At 40.4% G+C, this 12,166-nt stretch overlaps 3 protein-coding genes across 3 annotated transcripts in view; all 3 read right to left on the bottom strand.

The window, feature by feature from the left end:
- LOC133980054 (stonustoxin subunit beta-like) overlaps positions 1-12,166 on the bottom strand; it is a 67,365-nt gene that overhangs the window by 16,409 nt on the left and 38,790 nt on the right. The window lies entirely within an intron of this gene.
- The window catches only part of LOC133981113 (protein NLRC3-like), a 31,202-nt gene that overhangs the window by 12,617 nt on the left and 6,419 nt on the right, over positions 1-12,166 (bottom strand). The window lies entirely within an intron of this gene.
- On the bottom strand, positions 9,375-11,852 carry LOC133980050 (stonustoxin subunit beta-like). Its single transcript, XM_062418614.1, has 2 exons — positions 10,572-11,852; positions 9,375-9,425 (listed from the first exon to the last, which is right to left on the bottom strand). Exons 1-2 carry the CDS (start codon positions 11,268-11,270, stop codon positions 9,411-9,413), a joined length of 714 nt encoding a protein of 237 aa, XP_062274598.1. The 5' UTR covers positions 11,271-11,852; the 3' UTR covers positions 9,375-9,410.

Here is a 12,166-nt window from a genome sequence, read left to right as displayed (position 1 = left end):
TGTCAGGTAGGTTTGTGTTTTTACGTCTTAGGTCCGGTGGGAGTCTGGGTGGGTGTGAAGAGATGACCATCAGTTAGTTAGCTGCTGTTCCTCTGCAGCATTATTCCAGTGTTGCTACTGTCAAACAATAACAAACAGATATTATACAATCAGGAATGTACAATATACTCTCCAAGCTAAAGCTTATAAAGCTAATGATACCAGTTCTCTTATGGCTTAATGTGGCAATGCCAGACTGTCAAAACAACACATGGACAGAGAGCAAGATTAAGGAGAACTCACTGATCTATAGGAAGTCCCATTCAGAGTCAAGGAGTTTCTTCAGTAGCATGGAGACGTGTGTTGACTGCTGGAAGACTTCTTCTGGACCATCACACCTTTCTTCTTGGAGACAACCTTGCCCCGTTTGGCCTTTGTCCCTCTCTCTGGATTTATACCAATGAAGCGCCTGAAATCAAAATAGTCTAAGATCAAATGTGACTGGCTTATATCATGTATTTCCTGAAAATCTTCAATAATTGTCTGGATGACAGAAGATGGAAGCAAACACTTCAACAATGTTTAAAGAACTGTGATTTATCAGCTGCATCACTGGGAGGATCAACCTGCATATCAGACTGATCTTGTTCACTCTCGTGGGAAACACCAGGACTCACAACAGACTCAACCAGATGTTCCTCAGTACCAGTTTTATGTTTCTTACTCATGTGTGATGTGAATGTGGAGCTCTTGCTACAGTGTCTATAAGGACCCTTATAGGACCTTATATAGGACCCTATATAAGGACCTATATAAGGACCCTCTCTAATGTGTGTTTCTAATGAGAGTAAAAGGCTGTCAGTCTCACACCTTGCACTGCAGAAATCAACATGACACGTTAGTTCCACTACACCAGAAGTAGGCCTAACTACATGTTTATTATGTCTGTAAGTGTGAGATTTAAACGTTGAAAAGTTTTGGAAAGTCCGACTGCAATCAAAACACACTTAAAAGTTAAATTAGGTGTATTTTTATGAATCCTCATGTGCTTTAGGTATTCCACTATTGTGGCACAGTTATGACAACAGATCTTTTCATCAACAAACATGTATTAGTCTGTATGAATTAGTACATTATGTCAAGCAGGAAGATCATTTCTGGCTGCTTTTTAGTGCCACCGTATCAGTCTTAATGCTGAAATGTTTAAACTTAACTGAGTTGCAATGTTAAGATTATGAAAGAAAAGCCACAGCTGATGCAAAACGGTTTGACAAATCATAAACAGAGTTGGGAGAACTTACGTTAGGACATGTGAAGCCCACAGTGACACAGAAATAAAAAAAATGCATTTACAAAGAGTCCAGAAAGTCAATATTTTCACAGCAATTTCCTGTTTTAAACGGAAAAATACAACTTTATGCCTCGAGGATTCAAGTCTCTTTAACCGAACTAGCTTAATTCCGTTAGCTCATTGTAAAACACACAAACAAAAATAAAACTCACCAAAACTCTCTAGGCGATGTTCCTATGGTTTGGTTAAAATAAATCGTTAACCACGGGGCAAGATATAATTATTCCAGTAACAGTAGCCTAATGCTATTTCCCATCTGCCGATGTTGGCCTCTCGCTAACAGGTGCTGCTCCTCGGATGCAGACCAAGATTAAACAATTAAACAATTTAAACAACAAAAAACAAAGTCCTAATATTGTTTCGGCTAGCCTATTCAAATCTAAGCATCACTGATACATAACGAGACAAACTCCTGAGCGTTATATCAATATCAATAAGATAGCCCACCCACAGGAAAGAAAATAAGATTTTAATTAACTTACCGTTTAATTTTGTAGATGTAAGGCCGGAATGATGTTGATGAAGACCGATGAGCTAAATTGTGCGTCCTGCCGTCCTCTTCTGGAAAATGTCCAAAGAATTTATACTCTTTGTGTAAAGTAATCTAACCTTTAACTTCTTCCCTGTGGAAGCACAGTAACACCTAGCATCACACTTACTGACCACCTGGTATGGACCTTCTCTCCTTGGCTCGTTCCACTTCCTCTGAAACACCTTGATGTCGTCTGCTCCCCAGGAGCCACTCAGGAGCTCTAACCCTGGAGATAAATACTACGTATGGCAGATAGTTGTTTATATATTCCTTCAGTTCATTTCAAAGGGGAGGCCCTTTATGGGTTTATATACTGGTTGGGTTGAGAGGATATATACATACATAGCTGATGAATACATATATACACCTTTAACTTCTTCTCTTGTGATGTTCTGGATTCCGTCTCTCACAGTTGAAGAGTACCTATGATAAACATTACAGACCTCTACCTGCTTTGTAAATGGGAAAAGCTGCAAAATCGGCAGTGTATCAAATACTTGTTCTCCCCACTGTATTTATATATATCTGTGTATATATAGTTTAGACACACTTTCTCATTGAAATGAATGCTATTATATACATACATACGTATGTGTATATATATATATATATATATATATATATATATATATATATATATATATATATATATATATATATATATATATATATATATTTAAATGGTGTGGAAGACAGCATATAAATTATACTACTATATACACACACATATGTGTATATATATATTTATATTTCTATGGTGTGTCCTCCTTCCTACCAGAGGAATTAAGAATTCATTCATTTATAAGGAAAACATCCCCCCCCCCCCGCCTGCAGGTGTCTTCAATCAGCGACAGGAAGCTGTGATGATGTCATACACCTCTCAGCCTCAACCGCCAATCAACCTGCCGACCAATCACACGCCAGCATTTTAAAAAGCCTCAATAAACTTTAATGAGCTTTAATTAAAGCTGAAAGCTTCACTGTGTGTGTGTGTGTGTGTGTGTGTGTGTGTGTGTGTTACTGTGTGTGTGTGTGTGTGTGAGAGAGTGTTACTGTGTGTGTGTGTGTTACTGTGTGTGTGTGTGTGTGTGTTACTGTGTGTGTGTTACTGTGTGTGTGTTACTTTGTGTGTGTATAATGCAGCTGATTAGTGTCCTTTTGTTTTTACTGAATCGTCTTTTTAAAGGTGACACACACACACACACACACACACACACACACAGTAACACACACACCCACACACACACACACAGTAACACTCTCTCACACACACACACACACACACACAGTAACACACACACACACACACACACACACACACACACACAGTGAAGCTTTCAGCTCAGTCACCACCTTGCATGGCAGCTCATCAATGTGTGAATGTGGTGAATGACCTGTAGTGTAAAGAGCTTTGAGGAGTCGGAAAGTCAATTCACCATTTACCTGATAAAGTTGATGTCAGCTGATGAGCTACACAACAAAACAACAGAAAAACAATAAAATCATAAAGAATATACACGGACGCACATAAAGTTGCAATAAAATATTTTTGACCTCTTTCCATGAAATGATTGTGAACATGTGATTTATTCTTGATAGATAAAGTATTGATCAGTCTCAGTGCACCTGGTCAAAGGTGATTACTGATGAGTATAAATAGGAAATAAAAAGAGGAATGTGTCAGAAAACTAAATTATTCCAACTTTATGGGCGACCGTGTAATTTGTCAAACTAAGAACTTTTCATTAAATTATGTCTAACATTGAATTTTGGTTACATATCCATCAGTTTGTAAATGTGATAGATCAGAGATTAACTGTTAACATTATTAGAGCTGCAACCATTAATCCAATAAGGAGGTCAACTTGTGATTATTGAACCATTTATTTACATAAAACTAAACAGGTGTGGCATAAACCAAACCCTAAAAAATGAATCTAAGTAAAAAAAAAGACTTTCTCAAAATATTTTAAGACCTCATCGTCACTTCAAGCAGTAATCAGCAACACGACTTTTATTATTCATTAACTTCATCACGCATTTAGTCTTTTTCTTTTTTAAACAGTGAATTTCCTTCTTTAAATATAATTCAACTGAAAAATGAATTAAAAATAAACATAAAAAAAAGATCAACAAGGCCTCTAAAACCTCCAGAACCTCTAAAACCTCCAGAACCTCTAAAACCTCCAGAACCTCTAAAACTACCTCCAGAACCTCTAAAACCTCCAGAACCTCTAAAACTACCTCCAGAACCTCTAAAACCTCCTCCAGAACCTCTAAAACTACCTCCAGAACCTCTAAAACCTCCAGAACCTCTAAAACCTCCAGAACCTCTAAAACCTCCAGAACCTCTAAAACTACCTCCAGAACCTCTAAAACCTCCAGAACCCTCAAAACTTCCTCCAGAACCTCTAAAACTTCCTCTAGGACCCATAAAACTTCCTCCAGAACCTCTAAAACCTCCAGAACCTCTAAAACCTCCAGAACTCCCAAAACTTCCTCCAGAACCTCTAAAACCTCCAGAACCTCTAAAACCTCCTCCAGAACCTCTAAAACCTCCAGAACCTCTAAAACTACCTCCAGAACCTCTAAAACCTCCAGAACCTCTAAAAACCTCCAGAACCTCTAAAACCTCCAGAACCTCTAAAACTACCTCCAGAACCTCTAAAACCTCCTCCAGAACCTCTAAAACTACCTCCAGAACCTCTAAAACCTCCAGAACCTCTAAAACTACCTCCAGAACCTCTAAAACTTCCTCCAGAACCTCTAAAAACTTCCTCCAGAACCTCTAAAACTACCTCCAGAACCTCTAAAAACTTCCTCCAGAACCTCTAAAACTCCTCCAGAACCTCTAAAACCTCCAGAACCTCTAAAAACTTCCTCCAGAAACCCCAAAACTACCTCCAGAACCTCTAAAAACTTCCTCCAGAACCTCTTAAACCTCCAGAACCTCTAAAAACTTCCTCCAGAACCTCTAAAACCTCCAGAACCTCTAAAACCTCCAGAACCTCTAAAACTACCTCCAGAACCTCTAAAACCTCCAGAACCTCTAAAACTACCTCCATAACCTCTAAAACCTCCTCCAGAACCTCTAAAACCTCCAGAACCTCTAAAACCTCCTCCAGAACCTTTAAAACTTCCTCCAGAACCTCTAAAACCTCCAGAACTGTAACACTTCTCATAATCTGATATTTGTACACCAGCTGGGATGAATTTTCCCTTTCAAATGTGTAGCTTTGATGTGCTTGCTCAATAGCAGTGGGCTGTCCTTGATCAGAGGTGATACCGGGGTGCTGAAAGGTAGTCGGTTGTGTTTGCTCAAAGGCAGAGGGTTGTGCTTGCTGGGGATTGATAACAGTGGCCACTGAGGGCACTGCAGGACGCTCTGAGGATAGACTCACAACATTCTCAGCCTGATGCTGGCATCTTCTCTTTGCTCTTTTCCACAGACGGGTATATTTGGATCTCTTCCTTCCTGAATCCATTCTAAACATAAATAGACAACATCTAGATCAGGGGTAGGCAACCTTTTTGACATGTTGCCAGTTTTAATGTTCTTGTTAATGAGTGTGCCATAATCAACAATAAGTTAAAACCGTAAGTTAAATTATGATACAAAATACAAAAATATAGGAGATAACAGGGGGCAAGACGGGTATATAAGGCAGTCCGGGTTTTGAGGGGGGCAAGAGAGTCAAGCCAGCAGGATAAGGAGTTGCAGTGAGCAGCCAGCCTATCAAAAAGGGTGTTGGGATGAGCAAAGGCCAGGTGGGTTGTTATGAAGTTGGTTATGGCTGGTGTACTAACTGTCTTGATGGTCCTGTATGTGATGGTCCATGTTGTGAGCTGCCAGGGAGACAAGAACAGTGAAGAGGATAGCATGGTGGTCAGACAGAGCAAGGTCCAAGCACTGAAGATGGGAGGAGATTGTGCTGATGGAGTACACACGGTCCAGTGTGTGGCCTTTGGTGTGGGGGGGACCTTTAACATGCTGTGTGATATTGAAGCAGTCCAGTAGGCTAGTGACAGGAATTCAGAGCCAAACAAGCAGTTGGTATCGTCCACATGACCCAATAATGGTTATGTCATCAGGTTATTAGAAGGTTTTGGGAATAAATGTTATATATATAAATGTTAGATATATAAATAGTTAGATATATAAATAGTTATATATATAAATAGTTATATATATAAATAGTTAGATATATAAATAGTTATATATATAAATGTTAGATATATAAATAGTAAGTTAGATAAATGTTAGATATATAAATAGTAAGTTAGATAAATGTTAGATATATAAATAGTTAGATATATAAATAGTTAGATATATAAATAGTAAGTTAGATAAATGTTAGATATATAAATAGTTATATATATAAATAGTAAGTTAGATAAATGTTAGATATATAAATAGTAAGTTAGATAAATGTTAGATATATAAATAGTAAGTTAGATAAATGTTAGATATATAAATAGTTAGTTAGATAAATGTTAGATATATAAATAGTAAGTTAGATAAATGTTAGATATATAAATAGTAAGTTAGATAAATGTTAGATATATAAATAGTTAGATAGATAAATAGTTAGATATATAAATAGTAAGTTAGATAAATGTTAGGAATAAATGGAACAAAATCATTTGTAAAAGTCTTGCTAGCAGACTTTAGCTATGTAACAGATCATTGCTCTGTGTCCATAACAACGTGCGATCATTTTCATTCAGAGGAATAAACTTAATCTTTAATTTAATACAATCATATGAAAAATGTAATAAGCAGGATAATACAGTGAGTTGTTTATTATTGAAGAAAACCTCTTCAAGGGGGATGAAGACCTCTGTGCTTTGCATCAGGATACTGATCCTAACCCTGATCATCCTGTCAGGATCTTTATCCTCCAGAGTGACCACAGACCACCTGGCTGTGCATTATCCATTACAACCTGTCCATTAAAGATAAAACAAACCAAATATGACCAGAGGGCAAAAACATTGTTGTGCTGCCCCCATCCACCCTCAGGGATCACATTCATTACATAGAGTATCAGCTGATGCCATTAGGTGGAAGTTACATGTTGCCTGTAACTGTACTGAATAGGTAACAATTCTCTTTTGTTGCTTTTTCAATCAAACTGCTACATAGCCATCAATGATGATGTGTGTGTGAGGTGGAGAGGAAGAGGAATTAATAGAATAGAACTTATTGATTCTCAAAGGCAAATTCAATTGCTTTGTAGCTCAACAAAACGAATGATGTATTCTGATGGCAGTTCGTATGAAACATTTCCAGAATCTTTCAGTTCTGCAACGTAGCTGGATCAGTGGATCTCTGCCTCATCACTTCCATTCCACCAAGGCGCTATGAAGAGGACCAAGACCCACATCCATCTTTCTGTTTTATGTTGCCTCCCCAGCAGACTGCAGCATAGAACAGTAGATGTCTAAGGATCTGAGCCTTTGTCCTTTTCTGTAGAGTGTATCTATGTTAGGGGACCAGTACAACTTGTTGTCCAGGTGATCTCCCAGATATTTGTATGTTAGCATTACCTCAATATCCACCCCACGAAAGTTCATTGGCTGAAAAAGGAGCTTGGACTTTTGGAAATCCACCATCATGTCCTTTGTGTTTGTGGTGTTCAGTTGGAGGCAAAGGTAAGTATGATTATATTGTGGGGAATGATGCAACATTTGTATTATTATTATTTTTGTATGGCAGATGTGTAATAACTTCTCTTGGTGCAGGAACCTCTGGGGAAAGTTAGAAAATTACCCTCAAATAACGTTACAACTATCATGTTATTAGAACGTTTTAGGAATGTTATATCAAAACCGTCATTTATAGAACTTTCTTAGAACGTTGTGGGAAGGTTTCCCAAAATTCTACCAAATGGGAACTTTAGGGGAACATTGTAAACATTACTTTATAAAAACGTTATTTCATCTGGTTATTACAACGTTTTGGGAACATTTATACAACGTTCTTAAAATGTTCTTTAGGGAACGTTCAATAGAAAACTTGTTGGGAACGTTTTGTGTTTACTGGGTAAGTTCTGATACACTAATAGTTTCAGTTTTTGGACTTTTTGCTGAAATATTGGATCATTTGAACATTTATAGAAATGAAAGCATGTGAGAAGTTTAGAGGGAAACATCAGTATTTGGTGGAGCTGTTAACAACTCATAGACATCTGAGATGTGAGCCGACTACACACTGCTGTCTGGTTTCATCTTTAACAATGTGTTGTATTATAAAGCTTGTTATATTATCCATTGTGTCAGTAAAGTGAGGAAGCTTTCAACAATAACACCATGAATAGTTTTTATTGATCATCAGATAAAATACAAGCACAAAAACACTGTGGGCTTCCACAGCTGGACAGATGTTATTAGATTAAACATGAATAGAGCTGCATGCTGCTCATTGGATCCTGACAGTAACAACAGCAGAGTCAACTGAGACTAATCAATGAATCATGTAGAAGGAAAAATAACTGAGTGTTTGAGTCTGAGACACAGATCTGCTTCACAGTGCAGAGTAACCATCATCATCAGAGCAGCTCAGACTCCAGGACTGATCATTATATCCAAACCCACCCTGCTGGTGTGAAGAGGTACTGCAGCTCTGTTTAACCATCTGTGTCTCATTAAGGGTCAGTGTGATGCTGCTGCTCCTCTCTGCTCCTCTCTGCTCCTCTCTGCTCTCTGCTCCTCACTGCTCCTCTCTGCTCCTCTTTACTCCTCTTTACTCCTCTCTGCTCCTCACTGCTCCTCTTTACTCCTCTCTGCTCCTCACTGCTCCTCTTTACTCCTCTCTGCTCCTCTCTGCTCCTCTTTACTCCTCTCTGCTCCTCTTTACTCCTCTCTGCTCCTCTTTACTCCTCTCTGCTCCTCTCTGCTACTCTTTACTCCTCTTTACTCCTCACTGCTCCTCACTGCTCCTCTTTACTCCTCTCTGCTCCTCTTTACTCCTCTCTGCTCCTCTTTACTCCTCTCTGCTCCTCTCTGCTCCTCACTGCTCCTCCCTGCTCCTCACTGCTCCTCTTTACTCCTCACTGCTCCTCTCTACTCCTCTCTGCTCCTCACTGCTCCTCTCTGCTCCTCTCTGCTCCTCTTTACTCCTCTCTGCTCCTCTTTACTCCTCTCTGCTCCTCTTTACTCCTCTCTGCTCCTCTCTGCTCCTCACTGCTCCTCCCTGCTCCTCACTGCTCCTCTTTACTCCTCACTGCTCCTCTCTACTCCTCTTTACTCGTCTCTGCTCCTCTTTACTCCTCTCTGCTCCTCTCTGCTACTCTTTACTCCTCTTTACTCCTCTCTGCTCCTCACTGCTCCTCTTTACTCCTCTCTGCTCCTCACTGCTCCTCACTGCTCCTCACTGCTCCTCTCTGCTCCTCTTTACTCCTCTCTGCTCCTCTCTACTCCTCTTTACTCCTCTTTACTCGTCTCTGCTCCTCTTTACTCCTCTCTGCTCCTCTTTACTCCTCACTGCTCCTCTCTACTCCTCTTTACTCGTCTCTGCTCCTCTTTACTCCTCTCTGCTCCTCTCTGCTACTCTTTACTCCTCTTTACTCCTCTCTGCTCCTCTTTACTCCTCTCTGCTCCTCTCTGCTCCTCTTTACTCCTCTCTACTCCTCTTTACTCCTCTCTGCTCCTCTCTGCTACTCTCTGCTACTCTCTGCTCCTCACTGCTCCTCTTTACTCCTCTCTGCTCCTCTTTACTCCTCACTGCTCTTCTTTACTCCTCTTTACTCCTCACTGCTCCTCTCTGCTCCTCTTTACTCCTCTCTGCTCCTCACTGCTCCTCACTGCTCCTCACTGCTCCTCTTTACTCCTCTCTGCTCCTCTTTACTCCTCTTTACTCCTTACTGCTCCTCTTTACTCCTCACTGCTCCTCACTGCTCCTCTTTACTCCTCTCTGCTCCTCACTGCTCCTCCTCACTGCTCCTCTCTGCTCCTCTCTGCTCCTCTCTGCTCCTCTTTACTCCTCTCTGCTCCTCTCTGCTCCTCTTTACTCCTCTCTGCTCCTCTCTGCTCCTCTTTACTCCTCTCTGCTCCTCTTTACTCCTCTCTACTCCTCTCTGCTCCTCTTTACTCCTCTTTGCTCCTCTTTGCTCCTCTCTGCTCCTCTTTGCTCATCTCTGCTCCTCTCTGCTCCTCTTTGCTCCTCTCTGCTCCTCTCTGCTCCTCTTTGCTCCTCTCTGCTCCTCTTTACTCCTCTCTGCTCCTCTTTACTCCTCTCTGCTCCTCTTTCCTCCTCACTGCTCCTCTCTGCTCCTCTTTACTCCTCTCTGCTCCTCTTTGCTCCTCTTTGCTCCTCTCTGCTACTCTTTACTCCTCTTTACTCCTCTCTGCTCCTCTTTGCTCCTCTTTGCTCCTCACTGCTCCTCTCTGCTCCTCTTTACTCCTCACTGCTCCTCTCTGCTCCTCACTGCTCCTCTTTACTCCTCATTGCTCCTCACTGCTCCTCTCTGCTCCTCACTGCTCCTCTTTACTCCTCACTGCTCCTCACTGCTCCTCGCTGCTCCTCTTTACTCCTCACTGCTCTTCTTTAGTCCTCACTGCTCCTCACTGCTCCTCTCTGCTCCTCTTTACTCCTCTCTGCTCCTCTCTACTCCTCCCTGCTCCTCTTTACTCCTCACTGCTCCTCACTGCTCCTCACTGCTCCTCTCTGCTCCTCACTGCTCCTCACTGCTCCTCCTACAGAGACACTGAGGAACCAGACCAGACTATAAACCCAGCATACAGAGGATCAGTGAATGTGGTGTTGAAGGTGTGGAGGTGGATCAGTGAGTCAGAGGAGACTCTGTAGAAGGACAGAGTGCCAGCAGGACAGTCCACATACACTGCTACTCTGTTAGAGACAGAGGAGGAGGAGGAGGAGGAGGAGGAGGAGGAGGAGGAGGAGGAGATGGGTGTTTCTCTCGTATTGTGACAGACAGAGTAACCACCATCAGAGCATCTAAGTCTCCAGGACTGATCATTCTCTCCAAACCAACAGTCATCTCTGCCTCCTTTCCTTCTGATTTTTCTGTAACTCACTGATATATAAACTCTTCCTCTCCACTCAACCTCCCAGTAACATCGACCAGTCAGAACATTTCTACTCAGCAGCTGAGGATAGTAGACATCAAATCTGTCTGGATGATCAGGATATGACTGATCCTCCTTCACACGTGTCACCTTCCTGTTGTTATCAGACAGTTTGAGGTTTGTGTTCATTGTGTTTGGATCCAGTTCCAGTTCACAGGCATCTGATGGAGAGAACGAGACACAATACAGCTGCAGTTTATCATCTGTTGATTTATTAACTACTTTACTGAAACCATTCAAACTTAAACCATCTCCATGACAACTGAGACCCTCCATCACTGAGGAAGACCATGAGATGTGACTGAAAGCTTTGGACATACAGAGTAAGTGGACCTTTAGATGAGAATGTTTTTCAAAGTGAAACTTGATTCCAGCTGCGTCTGATGTTTGTCTGAATGTAAATTCAACAGTTCAGGTCATTATATAATATAAACTGTCCAATAAAACAATATACTAAACAAATAAAACATGCTGAATGTCCATGGCTAACTAAGGGTTTAATAAATGAGAGTTCATAACATATAAAACTCAAAAGTCAGAAAATAAATATAAGAAGTATAAAAATAAGTGAACTAACATGTTGAGGGCAAGAAAGAAGGAGTACTATAGGACACTATTAGAAACAAACAGGCAATATGAAGGAAATATGGAGCTTTCTGAACAGTATTATTAAAAATGGATCTCAGAAAATGAGTTATCCTCTTATTAAATACATAGGAACGTTATGGGATTAGGGGAGAAGTCTTGGTTTGGATTCAAAGTTATTAAAGTAACAGACAGCAGTTTGTGAGGTTAGGTGACAGTTGCTCTAAATGTTTGGACCTGCGGTCCCACAGGGGTCAGTATTGGGACCAACATGTTTTATGACATATGTCACATATCAAAGGTATTGAAGCTTGTTCTTTCTGTGGATCACACTCATAGTTTTTGTTCGGGTGATGATTAACTACAAGATATGGTAACCATGGAAATGATCAAACTAAAAACCTGGTTTGATCAAAAATAAATTGTCACTAAATTTGAATAAAACTAAAGTAATGTTGTTTCACTGCAGAAGAAACAAACAAGTAAAAATACAGATAGATGGTGTGAATATTGAACAGGTTACTGAAAATAGATTTGTTGGGGTCATAATTGATGAAAAGCTTTGTTGGAAGGCAAACATTAAACATATACATCCCAAAAGGAGCATTGCAGTATTAAGTGAAGCCAAA

The sequence above is a fragment of the Scomber scombrus genome, chromosome 5 (genome assembly GCF_963691925.1).
Source record: "Scomber scombrus chromosome 5, fScoSco1.1, whole genome shotgun sequence".
Classification (NCBI taxonomy): domain Eukaryota; kingdom Metazoa; phylum Chordata; class Actinopteri; order Scombriformes; family Scombridae; genus Scomber; species Scomber scombrus.
Note: the sequence above shows the minus strand (reverse complement) of the source record. Positions and strands in the feature narration are given on the sequence as shown.

What these genes read in the sequence shown, in the direction of transcription:
- LOC133980050 (XM_062418614.1), bottom strand. Translation starts at nt 11,270, where the DNA reads ATGTCCAAAGCTTTCAGTCACATCTCATGGTCTTCCTCAGTGATGGAG.